Source organism: Rhamphochromis sp. 'chilingali', assembly GCF_963969265.1.
Source record: "Rhamphochromis sp. 'chilingali' genome assembly, chromosome: 1".
NCBI classification, from domain to species: domain Eukaryota; kingdom Metazoa; phylum Chordata; class Actinopteri; order Cichliformes; family Cichlidae; genus Rhamphochromis; species Rhamphochromis sp. 'chilingali'.
This window is the reverse complement of record NC_137929.1, coordinates 68138618-68160373: the sequence shown is the minus strand read 5'-3', so window position 1 is coordinate 68160373 and position 21756 is coordinate 68138618. Positions and strand designations below refer to the sequence as shown.

Below are 21756 nucleotides of genomic sequence, written 5' to 3'. Positions count from 1 at the left end.
GCCCACCACCGAGCATACACCGCGCAGAAATGGCGCGAAAATCACCAATCGCAAGCTCCTCTCCTTCTGTTAGTCTGCCTAATTCACGCAACCACCTTGCAACTTATAATGAGTGCCTGCAGCTTTTTCTGCTTTGGTCACAGTTTTACACTGTCCCAATTTTCCCTTGCCTTTTGAACTCTTAAAAATAGGCCTCCTCTGTCCCTGCTCTTTTTTCACCTGTCTTGACCTAAGATTCCTGGCTATACTTGGTTCTGACGCGACTCCTCCTCTGTCGTTATCTTCATCATCTTCTTCCTCCTCTGTGGTAGATGAGTCATTGTCGCTCTCCTCTTCTGCCATGCTTTTGGTCATTTTGTCCTTTACGGTCTTCAGCGTATTTAATACTTCCAATAGCCCTTGCGGGGCTTCAAGCATTCGTCCGAATACTTCTCCTGCCCATGTGTCTGACTTGGCCATTGCTTTGGAGTGTTTTGACCTGGTTTGGGCCTGCTCTTCTCTTGCTGGTGTTGGCAGCCCGATGAAAGCCGGTTGTGCCATCCTTTCCACCGGTGAAATCATTTCCTCGTTTGTTGGGGTCCAATTCGCTTCTCCAGTCTGGTCTGGCAGGCTCTCTCTTAATGCTTCGGCTTTTGGCCTGTCTCCTCCCTCATGTGAACAAGAAGGCAAAGGCAAGCCTTCCTCTGCGGCTGATGTTATCTCTTTCCCTTCCCCACTCAGGGACTGACATTTAACTGTCATAGGCCCTTCATTATGAAACACCCGTGGTGCTCTGGTGTATTCAACATCAGCTACTCCTCCTACAACCACTGCCGTCTGTCCATCTGGGCCCTGAACTTGTCCTCCTCTGAGGGTCATTACAGGCATGATATGTTGTCGTCCTACGGCATTAGATGTTAATGTGGCCCAAGGAAGAATCTCTGCTGTGTGATACTTGTTAGCATCTCCTGGTTTTGGAATCCAGTTGTTCATTTGGTCTTCCAGCTTCTTATTTTGCTCTTTCAGTTGTTTCAAAGCCTCCATTATGCTTTCCATATCTTCTGTTTCAGCTGTGTCATCCTCCTCCATCCAGGAAGATGCTCCATTCCACAAGAACATCCACTTGCAACACTTTGCATGAGTTTGCTGTAGTTTCTTGATTTGTTGTTTAATTTTCCAGTTAATTGAAGGTTTCTCTGCCTCGGTTTGCAGTTGTTCCAATTGCTGCTCACATCTCTCTCCTTCTATTTTGAGCACAAGACTTAGGGCTATTTTGTCATCCAGCCCTCTCTGTTGGGAAGCAATAAGCTTGTTTAGCTCAGCTTCCATTGCTTTGCATTCCTTCTCAGCTAACTTTGATGATCCAGGGTAAGCTAAGCGAATAGCTCTTTTTAACTGTTGCTGCTGCTCCTTTAGAGGCTTATAGCCTCTGTGCCCAGTAGGTGTCGTGTTCGGGCCGTCAGCCATTATCCTAGAACACAAGCTTACCTCCCTTTTTTGTGACGTTATACGGCTCCTCCTTCTGGATCACTCCGCAATGTCTGCCTGTTAGCTTTCAGAATTACTTTCGCTCCTCCAAGGGTCACTGTCTCCTTGTGATCTGCTTGGTAAGACACACAGCCAACGCAGTGTGTCAAGACTTAACCAAGCCTCTTTCAATATTCACTTTTAATAACTACTTTTCACTCTGTAACATAAATGTTATAAACTCATACACACTGCATGTTAACTTTGGGGCACAAAACAATAACACAGCTCGAATGCATTCACACAGCCTTAAATTTTTCACAGAAAATTGCTCCAAAGCAATATCATGTTTGCTCACAAACTAACAAATTCACCGTGTTGTTTACCGAGCGAGGGAGCAATGGACCAATTAAATCCAAACTCCTCAATAATTAGCTGTATAGCTCGCTCTACTTCAATGCCAAACCATAGTACTGTGATTAGCTTTATTCAAATCAAACCTATGTTTCAAAGCCTTTCAAACGCACACCCACACACACAATTTCAACCACGCACTCTCAAGCACACATTTGTCTCCTTTAAATCTACTAATCGCTTGGAGACATCTCCACAGATAACTACATTATTTCCCAAGCAAGCATATCAAAATCAAAACCGTCTAGTACCGACTCTACCATAGCCTGAGCAAAGTGGGCGGCCTCTGTGGGCTCCCAATTTGGATCATTTTCATGCTCAGTCATCTCCTTTAAGCCTTGAAATAGAAATAGACAACGTTGTATATAGGCATTTAGCTCATACAGCTCAATCACGGACCACACTGTCATCTCATAAGGTGAAACACCTTCCTCAGTCACTATGTGACATTTACAGGTCACCTCCAGTTGACCCTCTTCCTCTGCAATTTGTATGTTACAGGTTGCAAAATAAAGCACAGGCATGTTTGCTTATTCTATTTAAACAACGATTTAACAGTATTAAATGGGACTGTTTAGTGCATGGGACACAATATAATCATTTATTGTTGAAGGGACAAATGTCAAAGGGGTTCTAACAGGTCCACTTTATTGCGTGCTCATAAATTATTGTTATCTGGGTCACTCACCCAATATGCTTTATTGCTTGAAATTATTAATTATGTCACGCTTATTAGTGGCTCATATTTATTTACGGCCTATGTTTGAACTTGACAACAAAGGCAGAGCATCATTTCATCCTTTCAGGGTGAAACACTCCACTTTCTCTGTGTCATGGCAGCTCAGAAAACTTCATGAACTTTACTTATTTAAAGGTATGGCTTAAAAACAGTTGTGTTATCAGTATAAAATATTTAAGATTTAATTAAATTATTTTCAACTGACTTACAGCAACTTACTCTGATCTAGGAACGCTCTCTTATCCTCCTCAAAAACTGAAGTTACTCAGTCTTAAATGCTTTTTACATTACATAAATCAACTGTGATTAACAAATAACCTTCTAGTGATTCCCACTTGGTTTAAAACATTCAAAAGCCTTCTAGGGACCTATTCTGATCATAACCTATGTGTGTGTAAGCTTGTTTGCACTTAACCCTCTGCACTCAAGGCATTTACTACACTTTATCAATCCGGACAGTCACGCCGAATGAAGCTTCTGACCTTCAAAGGCCGAGTGCCAACTCATTATAAGCACATTTGCAAGGTGTGTCTGAAAATTATTTAAACCACTCTTTTTAAATCAAAAACTATTTACATTGTTATAACATCAAAACCAGCAGCATATTTACAAACTTTCAGCAATAAAAAGCCTTCTGCTTATAAGGCTCACACACACTCTGGGCAGGAAGTGAAAAGCTCCGTTCTCCTCCCAGCCACACGCTCATTTGCATGTTCACACCGTCTAAAAATAGCTCGCAGCGCTGCAGCTGCGCTCTCATCACACACAGGGTCACACAAAGCTCAGATAGAATTCTATTCACAAAAGACGTCTTATATTTACAATCACTGACAGGCCTGACAGATTCAGCACCTAACAAATTTCGACAAATTTAAGTTAACGGGTCTCACCGAAGAAAGTCTCACTTTTTTGTAATCGATCAAACAGTATCTGTTACTTCTGGGAACAGTTTCTGACCTAACTTCTAAATCCCTAACTCAATTTAACTTTGTCCAAACAAGCACATGACACCGTTTTAAACGATGAGGAGACTTGGTAACTCCTAGCTTATTTCAGGATGCCCTGTACCCCACAGTTAAACCAAACTGAACTAACCCTGTTCGCCGACAGGTCAAGACCGCGCGTCCACGGCCAGGAGGGAGCGTAACCTCCGGGCTATGTGCTTCTTAGCATCTTCCAGTGCCGTCCTATAACAATTTTCACCTAAACAATTTTGACAAATTTTAACATATCAATTAAACAGTATCTGTTACCTCCAGAACAGTTTCTGACCTAATTTGTAAAACTATTAACCAGTCTCTGTTACTTCTGGGAACAGTTTCTGTCCTAATTTCCCTACCAAACTACCTGAGCCTTCAGCTCAATATCCAGGGACTCAAACCCAACATTCTCTGTTACTTCTGGGAACAGTTTCATATTTCTTCAACTTCATTAAATACTCTTAAACAACTTTAACTGCATAACACACGGTGATTCTCATCAAAATCAAAACAGACACTCACCAGCAACGTCAGTGAGTAGGCTTTTAATTTAATGCAGCCCAATTTGGCACAATTTGGGAATCAACTCAACAGGCAGTGCCTTACCTTTTAGATGCACCCGGGAAGCTCACTCACATCAGATCCCTGGTCCGTGCCTGTCCGCTCGACAACCTCAGACCGTCCACACCTCGCACGTCCACCCCAATACCACAGGACGAGCCCCCAAAATGTTAAGGTTCAGAATATTGGGGATGGAGACAAGAGGAAAAACCCACAATAACAACACTGGTCCGGTCAGGTTGAGTCAAACGATGATTTAATGATCACACACGTGGGAGATGGACACTGTATGCAGACAGTCTCAGATCTCATCTCAAAAAACACATCACCATAGTTTTATGAAATCAGGGTATTAGAACGCCCCCTCATGCGTAGTGACAGGTGTAATACAATCAATGTTGACAATTTTATTTAACACAAAGAATAACATTGTCTCCTTCCCGAGGGCAGACGCTAACTGCCCCCCTCTCCTGGAACCGTCTGTACCCTGCTAAGACACAACATGGCAGCTACAAGGACTCTTTCATTTATTAAGACCATCAGTGTGTATTGCTCTAAATCAAGTATATAATATTAAATGAATATTGCTGGATCAGCTACTTCTACTTAAAACATATTAAAACATATTAAAACATGACTAAGCACAAAATCACCAAGAATGACATCTTATAAGTGCTGTGTAAGCGCGTGCGGCCTTCCAAGCTCAAAGCCTTTGCCCTCCATAGATCAGCCAGACTCGCGCTGGCTGTAGCTTTTAACCTTTAATTACCTTGAGCACAACTCTAGAATGAGCAACAAACTGCAATGTGTATGGAATGATCATGGTTACATCTGCAATGGAAAATCATGTTATTATTCTGGTACCTGTAAGAAAAGATCAAACTAAAGTTATCACCATCACTGTAATGCAAAGAATAATGTAAGATCAAAAACTTCAATTCATGCTTAATGCAAAGCTGGTTATATACTTCTAATGAACTAATAATGCCATATTAAAATATTAAATAATAATGAGAAAAACATCCCCTCCTTATTCTACACCAGTAATTTCAGTGAGTAGACTTATTTTTTGTCCAATTTGTCACACTTTGGAAACAGGTAGTGCCTTACCTTTGGATAAGCCGGCTTATGCCCACTCACTTCGACCACTGGCACTCGTGCCTGCCTGTCTGACCACCTCGGACCCCGGATTTCTCCATCCAAGCCTCCAACTCACTCTCCCTCCTTAACCACCAGACGAGCCCCCAAATGTTAAGGGTTCAAATATTAAGGAGGAATATAGGAGGAAATCCAAATAACAACACTGGTCTAGCCAGATTAGTCAAAACGATGATTTTAATGAACACACGTGTGGGAGATGAATCCTGCACGCACACAGCATTGATCTCTCCCTAACAAAGCATAAGCAGATGTTTTATACCATCAGGGTTTAGATTTACTGACGCCCCTTCAACGTCAAACAAATACAATACATACATAGGTTTCAAAACCACAATGACTTTTAACACAGTTTAAAAGAACATTGTCTCCGTCTCCACGGCAGGTGCTTCCTGTCAACCTTCTGACCCTTCGCTTCTCATCTGGAACATCAGACCCACATCCTGCCAGAAACTGTTCTTTTTTGCAGAGACAATTTTGCAGTTGCAAGAAAACATGATTAACCTATAAATGAGTCTATCTACTATGTGTGCGTGGGTGTGTACGTGTGTGTGTCAGCATGAAATGCCAGACAGAAGGCCAGCACGTACACAACTGAAACTATACGTGTAATATAAGAAATAAATGTTTTAATCAAATGGATGCCCCTACTTCAAAGCTTAATAAGAAGGATATAAACGAATAAAAGATAACAATGAATCATCTGGAATAAAAGGTTAATATGATAACAGTATGCATAAACATTTTAAGGCCACCTTAAAGCTTTCTGTTATATTGCTAAAGCAATGATTATACCGCAGATTATATAAAGACAAAAGGCATTTTATTCCCCTTTACTGACAAGGAAACATCTCACGCTGGTTAAGTTGGGGTATGCATGAAAGCATGTAGAGTATTTCTTCTTTTGGCTAAAACTTGTGGATGATTTGAATGGGATTACAGCAGGTGTGTGTGTGCTATGAGAATGGTTCAGGAAATGTGTTTCCTGCTCAACCTGTTTCCAATGAGCCTTTGTGTCTGTCATGCTTTCCAAAATTGAAAGCTGCAAAATAAGGAAATAAAACTTTTTGAGAGAACGATAAAAGTAAATGGTAAGTAGATTTGAAACAAAAGAAAGAAAATGAAAGAAAGAAAAACTGAGACTAGAATTGATCACTTTAGAGACACTGCAGTCACTACCAAGCACTTCAACACCTTCAGTTCAACACATTAGAAGTGAGGGTTCAGTGGCATTGCATACAGGTTAATCAGAGATAACACAAGATTGTTTACACTACTGCAAAAATTGGAAGGGAAAAGAGCAGTGAAGCAGACATTTGTTTCAAAGGCTGTGATCACAAGTGGTCAAATTCATTCAGGTGCAAAGCGATTGTTGTTTGTGTTTACTTGTTCACGGGGCCAGAAAGTAGAGCACTATGGAAATCAGTTCTACAGGAAATAAAAGCACGCAATAGTGTCTCTTATAAAGAACAACAAAATAAACTATCATAGCTATGCAGATGACACACAAATATATATCACAATGTCACCAGGAGACCGAGGCCCTGTACAGGCTCTTGGTAAATGCATTGAGGAAATTAATGACTGGTTGTGCCACAATTTTCTCCAGCTAAACAAAAACAAAACTGAGGTAATAGTCTTTGGCGCCAAAGAAAAACGATTACAGGTCACCAGAGAACTTCAATCTATACATCTAAAAACCACAAACCAGGCGAGAAATTTGGGTGTAGTGATGGATGCAGACCTAAACTTAGAAAAACACATTAAGACAATAACAAAATCAGCTTACTATCACCTCAAGAATATATCAAGGATAAAAGATCTGATGTCTAAACAGGACCTGGAAAAACTAGTCCATGCATTCATCTTTAGTAGGCTTGATTACTGTAACAGCATCTTTACAGGTCTACCTAAAAAATCAGTCAGACAACTACAGCTCATTCAGAACTCTGCTGCTCGAGTCCTCACTAAGACCAAGAAAGTGGACCACATCAGTCCAGCTCTGAGGTTCTTACACTGGCAGCCTGTCCGTCAGAGGATAGACTTTAAAGTTCTGATGCTGGTCTATGAAGCTCTGAATGGTTTAGGACCAAAATACATCAGTGACCTCCTGACCCAGTATGAACCTTCCAGATCCCTCAGGTCATCTGGATCCGGTCTTTTATCAGTTCCCAGAGTCAGAACCAGACACGGAGAAGCTGCATTCAGCTTTTATGCTCCTTATATCTGGAACAAACTCCCAGAAAGCCTCAGATCAGCTGAAACACTCAGTTTATTTAAATCCAGGTTGAAGACTCACCTGTTCTCAGCTGCATTTGAATAAAGCACCAAATCCACACTTTAAGCTTAAATTTCAAAACTTACATTTAACTACTGATTTTATCTACTGTTCTGATTTTATCTGTTTTGATTTTATATACTGTTGTTTGTTTGTTTGTTTGTTAATTAGTTAGTTAGTTTGTTTGCTTGTTTTAATCAATTTTAAATCATGCTTTTTATTTGTTCTTGTTTCTAATGTCTCTGTAAAGCACTTTGAATCACCTTGCTGTTGAATTGTGCTATACAAATAAACTTGCCTTGCCTTGCCTTGCCTCTGAATTGTTGTAAGAGAAAAACTTTGGTATGATGCGAAAAGGTATTTGTCCGTTTGCATTTCGCATTCATGTGAAATCGAGTCACATCTCCTTCTTAAGTCATAGGATTTAATATGATGTCGGCCCACCCACTGCAGCTATAACATCTTCAAGTCTTCTGTGAAGGCTTTCCACAAGATTCTGGAGTGTTTAGGAGAGTTTTTAACTTTTTAATTCTTCCCGAAACTCATTTGTGAGGTCAGACATTAATGCCCTCAGTCACCTTCATAATTCATCCCAAAGATTCCTTATTAGGTTTTTGATTCTCGTCAACAAATGTACTATGAATATAATTTGGCAGTGTTACATCCAGCATGTGCACGATCCTTACTAAAAGGAGGAAAAGAAGTAACATTGGTTTTCTTTTTATGCTGCTCTTATTAAAATGGCTTAGCATGCAACCTCAGTTCATCTGTCACAAGTTATAAGAAGAATTCCTGTCTGAGGAAATATATTCGCTAGGTGAACTCACTGAGCAAAAAGGAGAAAGGAATCAAAAGAATTCAGGAAGGGTTTGTCAGTTTGTTGCAAAACTTATTAACGTGTGGTATTTTTCTGAATTCACTTCCTGTTTAACACATTGTTTTTCATTTGAATCATTTAGTCAGAGTTAAACCCTTCTCTTTCCTTATGAGTGCAAGGGAGACGCATTATGCGCTTATGAATCAGAAAAGTCAACAGAGGTTCTAACAACTGGTTCATGGTCATGGCTAAGTGGAAAACACATCTGACTTGGCTCAGGGCTACTTATGGCTGACAGAGAACAAAGAGCCATAAAGACTGAAAATGTGAGTGGTGGGAGCTGTGCTTGGCACCTGATAGCTGACAGAGTAGAGAGGCTGTGAAAAGCTAAGACTTGCAAGGGACAGGTGGGAAAAGACCGTGCCTTAAGGCCCAAGCTGCTGTAGGCTGGAAGAGACCACTGAGACCATAATGAGGCCTAGAGTTGGCAATGGGAGGAAGAAGACAGACCTTGATAGCAACGCTAGATATACGCCGACTTGTTAGAAATGAACATTTAAAATGCTGCAGCAAGAGTCCTGACAGGGACTTGAAAAAGAGAGCATTTGTTTTCCTATATATCCCAAAAGGTTGATTTTGTTCATCTGTATGTAGCCTTTTCAATGGGAGAAACGTTTCATCACTCATCCAAGTGACTTCTTCAGTCTCAGCTGACTGCAGGTTTCCCCAATCTTATAAAGAGTACATTTGTACAATAAGTGAAACCAGTCCATTGAATGAACAATGGACTCTGAGGTCAGTTCCTTGATCATTAATCAGTAATATGATCTCCTACATAGGTTTCTCTTCATTTGCTCCCTGTTATATCCAATATTGAATTCACAATTCTGGTCCTCACATACAAGGTCTTGAAAAATCAGGCCACATCTTATGTTAATGATCTCATAGTACTGTATCACCATATTAGAGCACTTCACTGTCACACTGCAGGCCTACTTGTTGTTCCTAGACTATTTAAAAGTAGAATGGGAGGCAGAGCCTTCAGTTTTCAGGGCCCTCTTCTGTGGAACCAGCTTCCAGTTTGGATTCAGGAGACAGACACTATCTCTACTTTTAAGATTAGGCTTCAAACTTTCCTTTTTGCTAAAGAATATAGTTCTTTAGCAGCATCAGCAGCAGCGGCCCGGTGTGCGTGCACCGTCACCAGAGCCATGCTGTGGCGTCATTACCCCGCTGCCTCATGAGCCAGTAGCAGTCAGAGTCGGAACAGTGAGGCTCACCACCGACACACCATTGGCTCACGCTTCATCGGCTTCCGCATCTTCGCCACCGCCTGACTGCACGGAGATGCCAGAGGCTGTTGACTTTGGTGAGGAGGAGCGGCAGCAGGTGCTACGGGCGTATCGGGAGGATGAGCTCCGCTGGAAGCCCTGGCTTATCTCCGAGGAGGAGCACCCGCCAGCCGCCCCACCCCGGACCGGCCGCCCATCCTCGCCGCCTCGATCGGACTACTCGTCTCCCGCTTCTTATTTGGCACGGATGTGGTCGGAAGATGAGGAGCCGGTCGCCACAGAAATCCAAGTTCCGTCCACGACCACTTCAAAAAGGAAGCGGCGCTCACGTCGCCATCGCTCATCGCTACAGCATGTCTCGCCCTCCACTGAGCAACACGAGGAAGCTGTGGGGGGCATGGATTTCGACCTCGAGGAGCAGCAGCGCGCTGCATGCGCGCAACTGGAGGAAGAGCTACGGGAGGAGCCATGGCTCGCTCCTAACTACGGAGAGGTTTTCCGTGGGACACGCCTGGCCCTTGGGGGCCCCCGGAGTTGCCAGGAGCTCCCGCCTACCGCTCCTCCAACACTCGCCTCCTCAGCCTCTGCGACGCCGCAGGAGGCTCCACCTTCCATGTTAACGGGGCCCACGGCCAAAAAGAAACGGCGTTCGCGTCGCCATCGCATCGCCCGACGCTCGGAGGTGAGTGAAACTGTCCAGTCACCCCAAGTTACCTCTGAGCGGAAGGCATGTGAGGTGGCTACAGACTTAGCCGGTGATGTGGCTAGTAATGAGCTATTCACCAAGCCACAGGCTAGAGACAGTTCTTCTCAGACTGCTTCACTCAATCCTGCAGGGACCACAGAATCTACACACAGACTGACAGGGTTTCCCACTGCCTTTTGTTTTAAAAGCGGTAGGGAGGTGTTTCCTTTGGTGTCTCTTTCCGTGTCTGCAGTTCCAACCAAGTCTGAGTTGCCTGTGGCTAATTTCTTCCCTCCTGAGCCGGCCCTGCTCCTCCACCAGTCACTGAATGAAGGTAACGAAAGCATAACTAGTGCTCCGGTTTCCCCAGCTACACTTGTTTCTCACGAACTGGAAACTGTGAATGCTGATCATGAACCCGTGTTAAGTCGTCGTGAGGTAAACATAACTGCAGATCCCGATGACCCAGACTGCGTAATGCCACAACGCGAATTCTGTGTTCCTGAAGGTAACACAGAGGGCGATTTTGAACGGTCTTGCTCCTGCACGATTACCTCCAATCAGGAGATAGAGGCTGACATCAGGGTTAATGTGACACCGTTTTCTCCTGTTTCCATGAACTCATCACTGGAGAAAATTCTGCTCTTGGACAATGGGGTTACCACTCACTCACAGCCTAAAGTGTCACCTTCCGCAGTTAATGGTTCAGGTGCCGTTTTACCTGTGTCTGTTTCTCAACTCAATATAGCCATCACTCCGAAGCCACAGATCACTACGGGTGCGGGTTCCAACAAACACATCCATCCAACACATCACAGTCATGTTACCACAGTGCCATTGGTTAGGTCCATACCTGTGTATTTACTGTTTGTCCAGGAGTTAGCTCCTGATGTTCTAAGCCTTGTTTTTATGGGTCGAGTGGCAATTCTTGTTTTCCGTATGGTTGAACCAGCTCCTGTGAGCCGCACACTACCATCGATTAAGTCCAACCAGCTTATGTTGACCTCTCCTAGGACTACAGAGACTGGGCCGTTAACCTTTGAGCCACTTTGGACTGATGCAGACTCTGGGAACCTAATGACTGATGGCTCAGAACTGGTGGTCACTACCACTGTTCACTTCATGGTCTTTTGTGCCAAGATATTAAGCCCTATAGACTGTTTTTCACCTGCTCTCTCTCTCTGGGATTGTGCTTCAGCAGCCTGTGTTTCCTCAGCTCCTAGTCCAGCCAGGGGCCTCCATAACTGTTTGTCCTGCGTCTGCTGTTGGACTCCCGGGTGTGCCTATCTGGCACCCTGCGGCGACACCACCGCTTCACGTCACATCAGCTGGAGGGTCCGAGGGTCCCGTCCGACAGCCGTTTCTCGTCTCCGCTGGCGGCTCTGGTCAGCCCAGCCAGCACCTCCTCGTCTCCGCTGGAGGGTCCGAGGGGCCCGTTCAGCCTCCCGTCTCCGCTGGAGGGCCCGAGGGCAGCCAGCCTCCTGAACTGCTCCGTCGTCTCCTTCGCCGCCGCCGCTGCCTTCCGCGCGGCTGGTCTCCTGAACTGCTCCGTCGTCTCCTTAGCCGCCGCCGTCTTCCACGCGGCCGGCCTCCGGACCCACTCTGCTGCCGCCGCCGTCTTCCACGCGGCCGGCCTCCGGAATGGTTGGACTGGACTTTTGTGCTGTTGCCTCTCGGGTTGGCCTTCGGGCCTCTTTGGACATTCACCTCCCTGTTCTGGACTTTTTTGTGTATTTGTGGACTCAGTTTTGTTCTCATGCTCCTTGTTTTTTGTTCGTTTCGTTCCCTCTGTCCTGGTCCCCGGCCTCCCGCCCTGGGTGGGGTGTTTTCTGTTTTGCTTGTGTTTTGGTTCCTGGGTTTGGGCTGTCAGGAGCCAGCCCTTGTGGGGGGGGTACTGTCATGGTCCTGGGCCATGTTGGCCCAGTATTCTTAGTTTCTTGTATTCTTGTATTTCATTCCTTATTTCGGCCATGTTTCCTGAGTTGTCCTGTTGTGTTGTTCCCTAAGTGTTTTCCCTTCGTGACTCTCACCCCCTGTGTGCCCCTCTGTGTATTTATGAGCCCTCGTCTCTCTTTGTGTTTATTCCATGTTTCCCCTGCCCGTTATGTTTGTGTTCTTCCTGTGCTCTCTCTCTCCCCTCCTGTCTGAACCCCCGTGTACTTCCTGTTTTACTTTGTGACTCTAGCGCCCGTATACGTCATGTTATGTTCACCCCGCCCTGTCTTGTTATGGTTATCTGTGTCAGCTGTGCTCCCATGTGTGGCCAATCCCCTGATCATCCCTCATGTGTATTTAGTCTCTGTGTTTCATGTAGTCTGTGTCACGTCGTCTGTGTTTCCACCCTCCGTGTTTCCATGCCCGGTCTTTTGTATCCCCAGCCATAGCATAGTTTGTTCCCAGTTTAGGTTTGTTTAGTTGCTACGCTTGTACTGCCCTGATTCTTGTTTGTTTCTTGATCATCAGCCACAATAAAAGGCTCGCTTTTGGTTAAAGTGCACTCCCATATCCTCACTTGTGTTCGCACCTGGGTCCTCAACACACTCTCCACATGGTCTGCCACTACGACCGTGACAACACATCTGATCAAACTGTGAGTCACAACTGAAGCTGCAGCATCACTCATTCATTTTTCTGTCTTTAGGCCCTGATGATGCTGTTTACGGTGAGGTGATCTTCAGAAGGTAGAGGAAATCTGGTGAGACAACAGGTAACCATAACAATCACACCTGTAAGTGAATTTATTTACCACCAAATGTGAAAAAAATGTCAAGTCAAAATTGAGTCAAATATGACTCCAAGGTTCCTCACAGTGTTCCTGGAGGACAAGGTAATGCCATCCAGAGTAAGAATCTGCTTAGATACCATATTTCTAAGCTTTTCAGGGCCGAGTACAATAACCTCAGTTTGATCTGAATTAAGAAGCAGAAAGTTAGCATCCAGGTCGTTATGTCTTTAAGACATTCCTGCAGAGTCCTGCATTCTTAGAGGACTCTCCATTTACATGCACAAACTGGAGTCTATTAGATAGATATGATACAAACCACTGCAGCACAGTACCTGTAATACCTACAGCATGTTCTAATCGCTCTAATAGGATATTATGGTCAACAGTATCGAACGCTGCACTAAGGTCTAGCAGGACAAGCACAGAGATGAGTCCACTGTCAGAGGCCATAAGAAGATCATTTGTAACCTTCACTAAAGCTGTTTCTGTGCTGTGCTGAGCTCTGAAACCTGACTGAAACTCTTCAAATAAACCATTCCTCTGCAGATAATTTGTCCAAGATAAAGACAATGTTGGATAACACCTCCCACCCACTCCATGACATGCTGGTCAGTCACAGGAGCTCGTTCAGTGAGAGACTGAGATTACCAAAAAGCATCACTGAACGACACAGGAAATCTTTCCTGCCTGTGGCTGCCTGTACAACTCATCCACTTAACACACTGTTTACTGCAACAGCTACACATGTTTCTTTTTCAGCTTTTTATTAATAAATGACTTTATGTGTATATATATATATATATATATATATATATAGTACTATTCTTAGTTAGTGTATTGTCTGTCTTGTTAATTTTGGTTTATAATGGAGCACTGTAACAAAAATAATTTCCCCCAGGGATCAATAAAGTGTTCTGATTCTGATTAGCTGTTTGACAGCTACTCTTTCAAGGATGTTTGCTATAAAGGAAGGTTAAATCTGTTTTTATAATACGTGATGATAACTGTGGGAAACAAGCTTCTTTCATCACTTTAACTATAAAACATGTGGATGATGCTTCACTCCTGGCTGTGGTTAACTTTGCATCTACGGTGGTTTATTCTCAGACTATTGGTTCACTCTACGATGATGACATAATGATCTTCACGATGTCCATGTGAGAAGCTTCAGCATGAAGACAGCGTTCATCAGTGTCTCTGTAGATGATCCACATCCAGAGGAGGTTCTCAGTCTCAGTGCCTGACAGAAGGACGAGGGAGGCTGCAGACCTCAGCTGACGTAGGGCAAAAAGGCAGGGTACACCCTGGACAGGTCAGCAGTCTGTCATAGGTCAGCATATATTAAGGGTTGATTCTTTTTTTCTTTTGGTTTGTGGAACAAAAATCAGCAACGAAGAAACGCGAGCGTAAAAAAAAAGCTGTAGTGCCTTTCACTGTGCAACACTTTTGATAATATCCACCGGTGCAAAAGACTCACAATACTTGAAATGTGGAATTCCCTTGTATTCTTATTTACTCTATGATCCCTTCTGCATACTCTGTATTTATACATGTGTATATATGGTATATTTCAGCTCACATTCTGTAACTTCTGTCGGTGCTGTGCTATTAGAATCCACCCGAGGGATTAATAAAGTTTTATCTAATCTAATCTAAAAACTTGGTGTAGAAGTGCAACAAACGTAACCCGGCTCATTTGATGCTGGGAAGCTTGAAAAGGATTTGCGCACCTACATCATTATTTACGGTTTAAATTGTGCTGCCTTCAGGTGCACCTGGTAAATTCAGGAATCTCTACTCCAAACCACAGCAGGTTGTTTTAGAGGCTTTTCTGGGTTAATGTTGGTTTGTTGGCAGAAACATGTCTGTGATCGCTGTGTTGTTCTTTTTGATGCAGGATTTCATGTAACTCGGTGCTAAAATCATAACAATGAAGTTTAACAGTTCTAGTGCTCATGCGTCAGCTAGCATACGTCAGCTAGCATGCGTCAGCTAGCATGCGTCAGCTAGCATGCATCAGCTAGCATGCATCAGCTAGCATGCAGCCTGTTTCAGTCGTTCCTGCTTTTACTCTTTACTCTAATTTTTTCTTACTTATTTCTTTGTCCTTTACTGAGTGTGTTCATCTGTTTAAAAGCTTTCTTTTCAAACATGTGGATCGAGAGAGTTTTTGTTCTGCTGTTGCTTTCACTGAGGAATGGGACCGCAGCACAGCAGCTACACACCAGAGATCAGCTGAGCCGCCTGATGCTGCTGTTGCAGATTAACTGGTGTCTCAGATTAACTGGAGACGGTCAAACAGATGTGTGACAGACTTTAAGGAGCTGCTGCCAACAAACCAGCAAATAAACACTGAATATTTCATGTGTGACATTTGTGAGGTGGCCTTAAACACAGTCCGTCAGTCTTTTTGCTCTTGAACAGTGAAATATTAAAAACTGTCTCGAGTTTATTTGGTGATGTTCTCGTGCACGAGGCGAAAAAGGAAATCCAGGTGAGTTTCTCCTGATCACCTGAGGCCGTCATTACTGTGTGAACCCACACACCACTCCTCACTCCTCCCACCCGCTGCACACAGTCACTGAGTACAGACCGGCTGATTCCTGTAAAGGGAGAGGCAGGAAGAGGCGGAGCACAAGAAGCTCAACGTCATTTTGCAGAAGTGACAGTGTGAGAGAGCAGCAGCAGAGCTGCAGTCGAGTCCTGTTTGTCTCTAAAAGAAGATTCACTGGAGTCCATCAGGTTCCTCTCAGCAACAGTGGTGAGTGCAGCTGATCACACTTCCTGCTTCTACACAAATCTTCACTCTGTTCACTTCATCAGGACTCATCACAGTCACACTGGATCCATAGAAATCTGCTCATGTAACCACAGATCCACTGTAGGAGCATCGAGCTGCTGCTTCAGTCTCACTGTGGCTCTGCTCAGGACTGTGGACTCAGTCTGTGCTCTGGACTTCAGACTGACTCCACACTTCCTGGTTATTCATCACTTCCTGTTCCTCTTAGATTGATTCTGGATCTGATTGGTCATAAGGATTACAGACGTGAAAACACCTATTTATTCTTTATTGATATAAAGCCTTTGACACTGTAAACCAGCAGATTTTGGTCAGTACTTCAAAAAGTCATTCACACATTTTACAAAGATTATCTGACTTAGTGTATCCTGTAAGAGTCACAGATGATCCTCAATCATTCAGAAAACAGTCGATGCTGCACTTTATAACTTTGTGTGGAAACATGAATCTCATTATTTAAACAGATGTGTTTGAATCATCCTGATAATCAGGCTTTAAACATGTCAGAGTTCCACACATCAGCTGTGATATTCAAGCTGACCTGGATCAAACATGTCATCAGGCACAAACATAGATGATGCTGTTTAATCCCAAAGCTTATTTAAACAAACTGGAGGACAGAATTCCTCCTTAAATGTGATTTTGATCAAATCCACTGATCTCGTTTTCACACACAGGCTTTATCATGGTGGCTTCTTCTCTACTAACATCAATCTTTGATTTGCACAAACAAATATGTGAAACACAAAAATAAATCAATGTTTTCTGAGGATCCAGAATAACATGAATGATGTATCCCAGCGAGTGACTGGAAAAGTTCGTCTTCTTCCACATCCTGAGTTTGTGAGGAGCTGTGATGTTCCAGTATTTGTGAGAGAAAACAGGACAGTTTTTACTGACGCACAAATGGACCAAATATACAGACACCTCTGAATAAACATGTTCTCATCAATGCCATTAAAATACTGGATCAACAGTTAATAACACATTTCTGAGGTTTGTGATTCATCGTCCTCCTCACTGTCAGCTCTACTGGAACAGTCACTGTTTAATATTAATGGCTCGTTGATCTGGACGTACAATAAGAAGTATTCAGTCACCAACAAGGTCGAAGTTTACTTCACAGTAATTGATGGAAAATATCCAACAAACTGATTTATTCAAGTATACAAATGATCTGGATGAATCTTGGACCTTCTGTAAAACAGAGAAACAATTTCACATCTTTGTAACGACTGTATTTATCTTCATCCCCAAACGTTGATCCTGTCCATCTGGACGCTGCACTGTACAGCAGACACTACGATGTTAGGTTTGTGTTTGGATGAACCAGTTTGTGTCTGAGTGTGTTGCTGGGTCTCCACCAGTTACTCTGAGAACTGAAGAAGCTTCACTGATGAAACGTCTTCAAGAAACTCAAAGAAGTCCAGACGCTTTTCTCTCCAAGCTCCTCAGACTACTGACGCTTGTTTCTCTCTTTGTAAAATGAAATTTAAAGTGAATTTTGAATCAAATGTTTCTCTTCTTTCTCCCTCAGAGTGCAGACATGTCTGCTGCCAGCAATCTGCGATCTGAAGATCAGTTTCTGTGCTCCATCTGTCTGGATGTGTTCACTGATCCAGTCTCTACACCATGTGGACACAACTTCTGCAAAACCTGCATCAGTCAGCACTGGGACACGAATGTCATCTGTCAGTGTCCCATGTGTAAAGAGACTTTCTACACTCGACCTCAGCTGAAGATCAACACTTTGTTCTCTGAGATGGTTGCTCAGTTCAGACGTGAAGCTCAGCAGAAAGCCAGCAGCAGCAGCTCAGAGCAACAAGCTGCCAAACCAGGAGAAGTTCCCTGTGACGTCTGCACTGGAACCAGACTGAAGGCCCTGAAGTCCTGCCTGGTGTGTCAGACCTCCTACTGTCAGACTCACCTGGAGCCTCATCTGACAGTGAAACGTCTGAATAGACATCAGCTGGTTGATGCTGTGGAGAACCTGGAAGGCAGGATGTGCACGAAGCACGATAACCTTCTGCAGCTGTTCTGTAAGACCGACCAGACATGTGTCTGCATGCTCTGCTCTGTTTTAGACCACAAGAACCACGAGTTTGTTCCTCTGAGAGAAGAATATGAAGGAAAGAAGGCAGAGCTGGAGAAGACAGAGGCTGAGATTCAGCAGATGATCCAGAAGAGACGACTGAAGATTCAGGAGATCACAGAGTCGGTGAAGATGAGTAAAGATGCTGCAGACAGACAGAAAGCAGAAGGTGTTCAGGTCCTCACGGCTCTGATGGAGTCTGTTGAGAGACACCTGAAGGAGCTCATGAAGGAGATCGAAGACAAACAGGAAGCTACAGAGAAACAGGCTGAAGGTCTCATCAAAGATCTGGAACAGGAAATCTCTGAGCTGATGGAGAGAAGCTCTGAGGTGGAGCAGCTCTCACGCTCTGAAGACCACCTCCACCTCCTCCAAAGCTTCTCCTCCCTTAAAGCTGCTCCACCCAGCAAGGACTGGACAGAGGTCAGAGTCCGTCCACCATCATATGAGGGGACTGTGGGGAGAGCTGTTGCTCAGCTGGAGGAGACAGTCTGGAAACCCATGAAGAAGAAGCTGTTTGAGGCTGCAGAGATGCAGAGGGTGCAGCAGCATGAGGTGGATGTGACTCTGGATCCTGATACAGCTCATCCTAAACTCATCCTGTCTGATGATGGAAAACAAGTTTATCATAGTGATGTGAGGAAGAATCTTCCAGACAATCCAGAGAGATTTTCTAAGTATGTTTGTGTTTTAGGAGAGCAGAGTTTCTCTTCAGGCAGATTTTACTTTGAGGTTCAGGTTAAAGGAAAGACTGACTGGGCTTTAGGAGTGGCCACAGAGTCGATCAACAGGAAGGGAGAAATCACACTGAGACCTCAGGATGGTTTCTGGACTGTAGTTCTGAGAAATGGAAATGAGTACATAGCTTGTGCTAAGTATTCAGTCCCCCTCTGTCTCCATCCTGGTCCTGAGAAGGTGGGGGTGTTTGTGGATTATGATGAGGGTCTGGTCTCCTTTTATGATGTAGGTGCTGCAGCTCTGATCTACTCCTTTACTGGCTGCTCCTTCACTCACAAACTCCACCCATTCTTCAGTCCCTGTCCTAATGATGGAGGTAAAAACTCTGCACCTCTGATCATCTGTTCTGTCAATAACATTAATCTATCCCTTTCATTGGAAGAATTGCTTGATTTCTATTATGATTCTGATTAAAGGGAACAAATGAACATATTGAGTGTAAATCCTCTACAGTCTCCATGTTTCTATAGAATCTGATCATCAGGACTCTGATTCACACTTTGATTCTCATGGAGTTTGATTTGAACAGAAGAAAAGTTGAATCAGGAAATGTTCCCACTGATGGAGACTCGAGCTGAAGAGCAAATATCAGAGAACAAATGTCCAAAAGCTTCATTTACAATAAAGTTTGTTCAATGCTTTGAGTGAATCCAGACCAGGGCTCGCAAAATCGCTAGCCCGACATCCCGGGGCTAGCGATTTTTCCAGTCGGGCTACCAAAATCTAACTCAGCCCTGCACGTCGGGCTATCATAGGAAGGAAAATATATGTCTATGCTTTTGCATTCTTTCGCCAATATAGCTGAGTAATTATGTCATTGGCATCGATGAGCCACTGTCAATATGTGACATATTGAACAATATCATACTTTAATGTATAATATTGTAACGGAAACAAAACATAAAAAAAATTGCTTTCTTTTTTATTCGTGCTACTTAAATTTATTTTGGGCTACCAAAAACTGAAGAATGCCTGCTCGAAGGGCTACCAGAGATTTTGAAATTTTGCGAGCCTTGCAGACTCATGTGTGGCTGTTATACGGAGCATCAGAGTCCAGCTGAGTTATGTTGGATACAAACTGCTTATTTTGGCTCTGTGAGGAGTTTTGTTCACTGAAAACTGATGAGACGGATAATATTCAAAGAACTCTGTAGAGATTCATGCATCCATGTTCTCCACCTGCAGGTGTGGAGGAGAAAGGTGGAGCACAGACTGCTGCATCCTTCCAGTCACATCATTTTGATGATTATATTTGCATGTTGTGATGATTTGGGTTAAAGACAAACAGAGTTGAACGGCTGCAGTCACAGCATGAAGACGATGCTGAAGCTGAGCTGTCAGTGAACATGTTTCACTGTGATTTGATTTGAAGAATAGAAAGTGTGTGTGGCTGCTGACAGCTGCAGTCTCTGCTAGTCTGCATAACACACACACAACTTTCCCCCTGAGGCAACGATGCAGCAACAACACAAAGAACAGCTGCACACACACACACACACACACACACACACACACACACACACACACACACACACACACACACACACAGTCAAGTGTTCTCTGACTGTGAGGTGCCCACACTTGAAAAAGACCAGACTTTGAATTTCACTCAACTTTATTTTGACCAGGTAGATAGGTAGGTAGCAGCAGGTAAAAAACTTTTCAACACAAAAATAAAGGACATTTCATTAACCAGTAGCCATTCAGATAAATTACATGCATTACACAGAAGACAGATGAAATAACAAAATACACTTCAGTAAAGCCATTTACCATAGCTAAGCTAAATACTTTTGTTTAAACTACCATTCAACCCAGTTTAAGTTAGTTTTACGTTCATTGGTTTCTTTACAAAGAATTATTTTCTTTAAATCAAAACCAAACATTTATTCACTAGTTTTACGATCCACCCAAGGATTTGGGGGTAACTATTTTTAATATTAAGTAATATAAATATGTGGGAACATTAACTGCACAAACAATTTATTCAAACTTAAACATTCTTTTTTGTCAATATAATTTTTTAAACTTAAATGCAGCAACTATTTCCCTAAGCGTAAAACATTTGCACAACTGACCTTCCATAATTCCAAACATATGTGCAGCAAATCTGAGCTCAAGAGCTTACCGATAGCCCGTCTTGTTCAAAGTCTTCCTCACAGTGGACAAGTGGATCATACTTTGTTTGCTGTCCTCTCAGTATGTCGCGCATGGGTCGAGTGACTGCTGCATGCATTTTAAGGTCTACTAGGCACGCCCACCCTTGATTGCTCTAATTTGGCTCACCTGGCAGGGCGGCGCACACCAGGCCGTGCTTAGTTGTTGATTGCACCCAAGGTCTAATCAGCGGCCATGCGCAAGCAGCAGCACCGAACAGGTAGTGGGTAGGAGGAGGAAGAGAGGAATAACAGCCACACCTACTAGGTCAGCGCGACACCTCCCACTCGATCTTTGCTTAGCACTGTCTGGAAAGATCGCACTCAGGTGGGCTGGTCCCTTGCTTGATCTTCCACCGGTAAAAGGACCACGAGACGCCGGATGTCCCGATGTAAAATGGTGCCCAGCTCAGGACTTGTGGTAGCAGATTTTGGACTCTTGATCGCAATGCTGGAACTTGGAGAGACCCTCACATGCACATCTCGAACGATCCCTTTGGAATCAGGATTCACGCTGATGACTTTTGCGAGTCTGAACTGCCCTCTAAGGGCATTTTGGTTGCAGAGCCAAACTATGTCTCCAACAGCAATGTTTCTCTCTGAAGTATGCCATTTACTGCGGATGAACAGGTTTGGTCCAGCGAGTTGGCTCCAGGACCTCCAGAAGTTGTTGACTGTGGTTTGTATTTCCTTCAGCCTTTTGAAAGGATAATTTGTGATGTCGACAGTTTTGAAGTCCCCGCTTTGTGTGGCTCGACCAAGCAACAGATTATTCGGTGCGATGTAGTCAATGCGATCTTCCCGGCTCTGAATTCTGGCATCAATGGGTCTCTCATTTGCAAGGTTGGCAGCTAGCTGGAGTGCTGTCAGAAACT

General features: G+C 43.7%; 1 protein-coding gene and 1 long non-coding RNA gene across 4 annotated transcripts in view; one reads left to right on the top strand and one right to left on the bottom strand.

Annotated features, from left to right (window-relative positions):
* LOC308390679 (E3 ubiquitin-protein ligase TRIM21-like) overlaps positions 1 to 19139 on the top strand; it is a gene marked incomplete at its 3' end in the record, with an annotated part of 28963 nt that extends 9824 nt beyond the window's left edge. The window contains exons 2-4 of one of the 3 annotated variants that reach the window (XM_080872919.1): positions 13012 to 13077; positions 14203 to 14425; positions 17433 to 19139. In XM_080872919.1, coding sequence (XP_080729045.1) covers positions 17442 to 19139 — 1698 coding nt within the window. In that variant the 5' untranslated portion in view covers positions 13012 to 13077; positions 14203 to 14425; positions 17433 to 17441. Of the gene's footprint in view, positions 1 to 5683; positions 5861 to 13011; positions 13078 to 14202; positions 14426 to 15771; positions 15857 to 17432 lie in introns of those variants that run through there. The other 2 variants (XM_080872920.1, XR_013970472.1) reach the window with 2 other exon arrangements.
* Positions 1 to 21756, bottom strand: part of LOC308384229 — a 63799-nt gene that overhangs the window by 12563 nt on the left and 29480 nt on the right. The window lies entirely within an intron of this gene.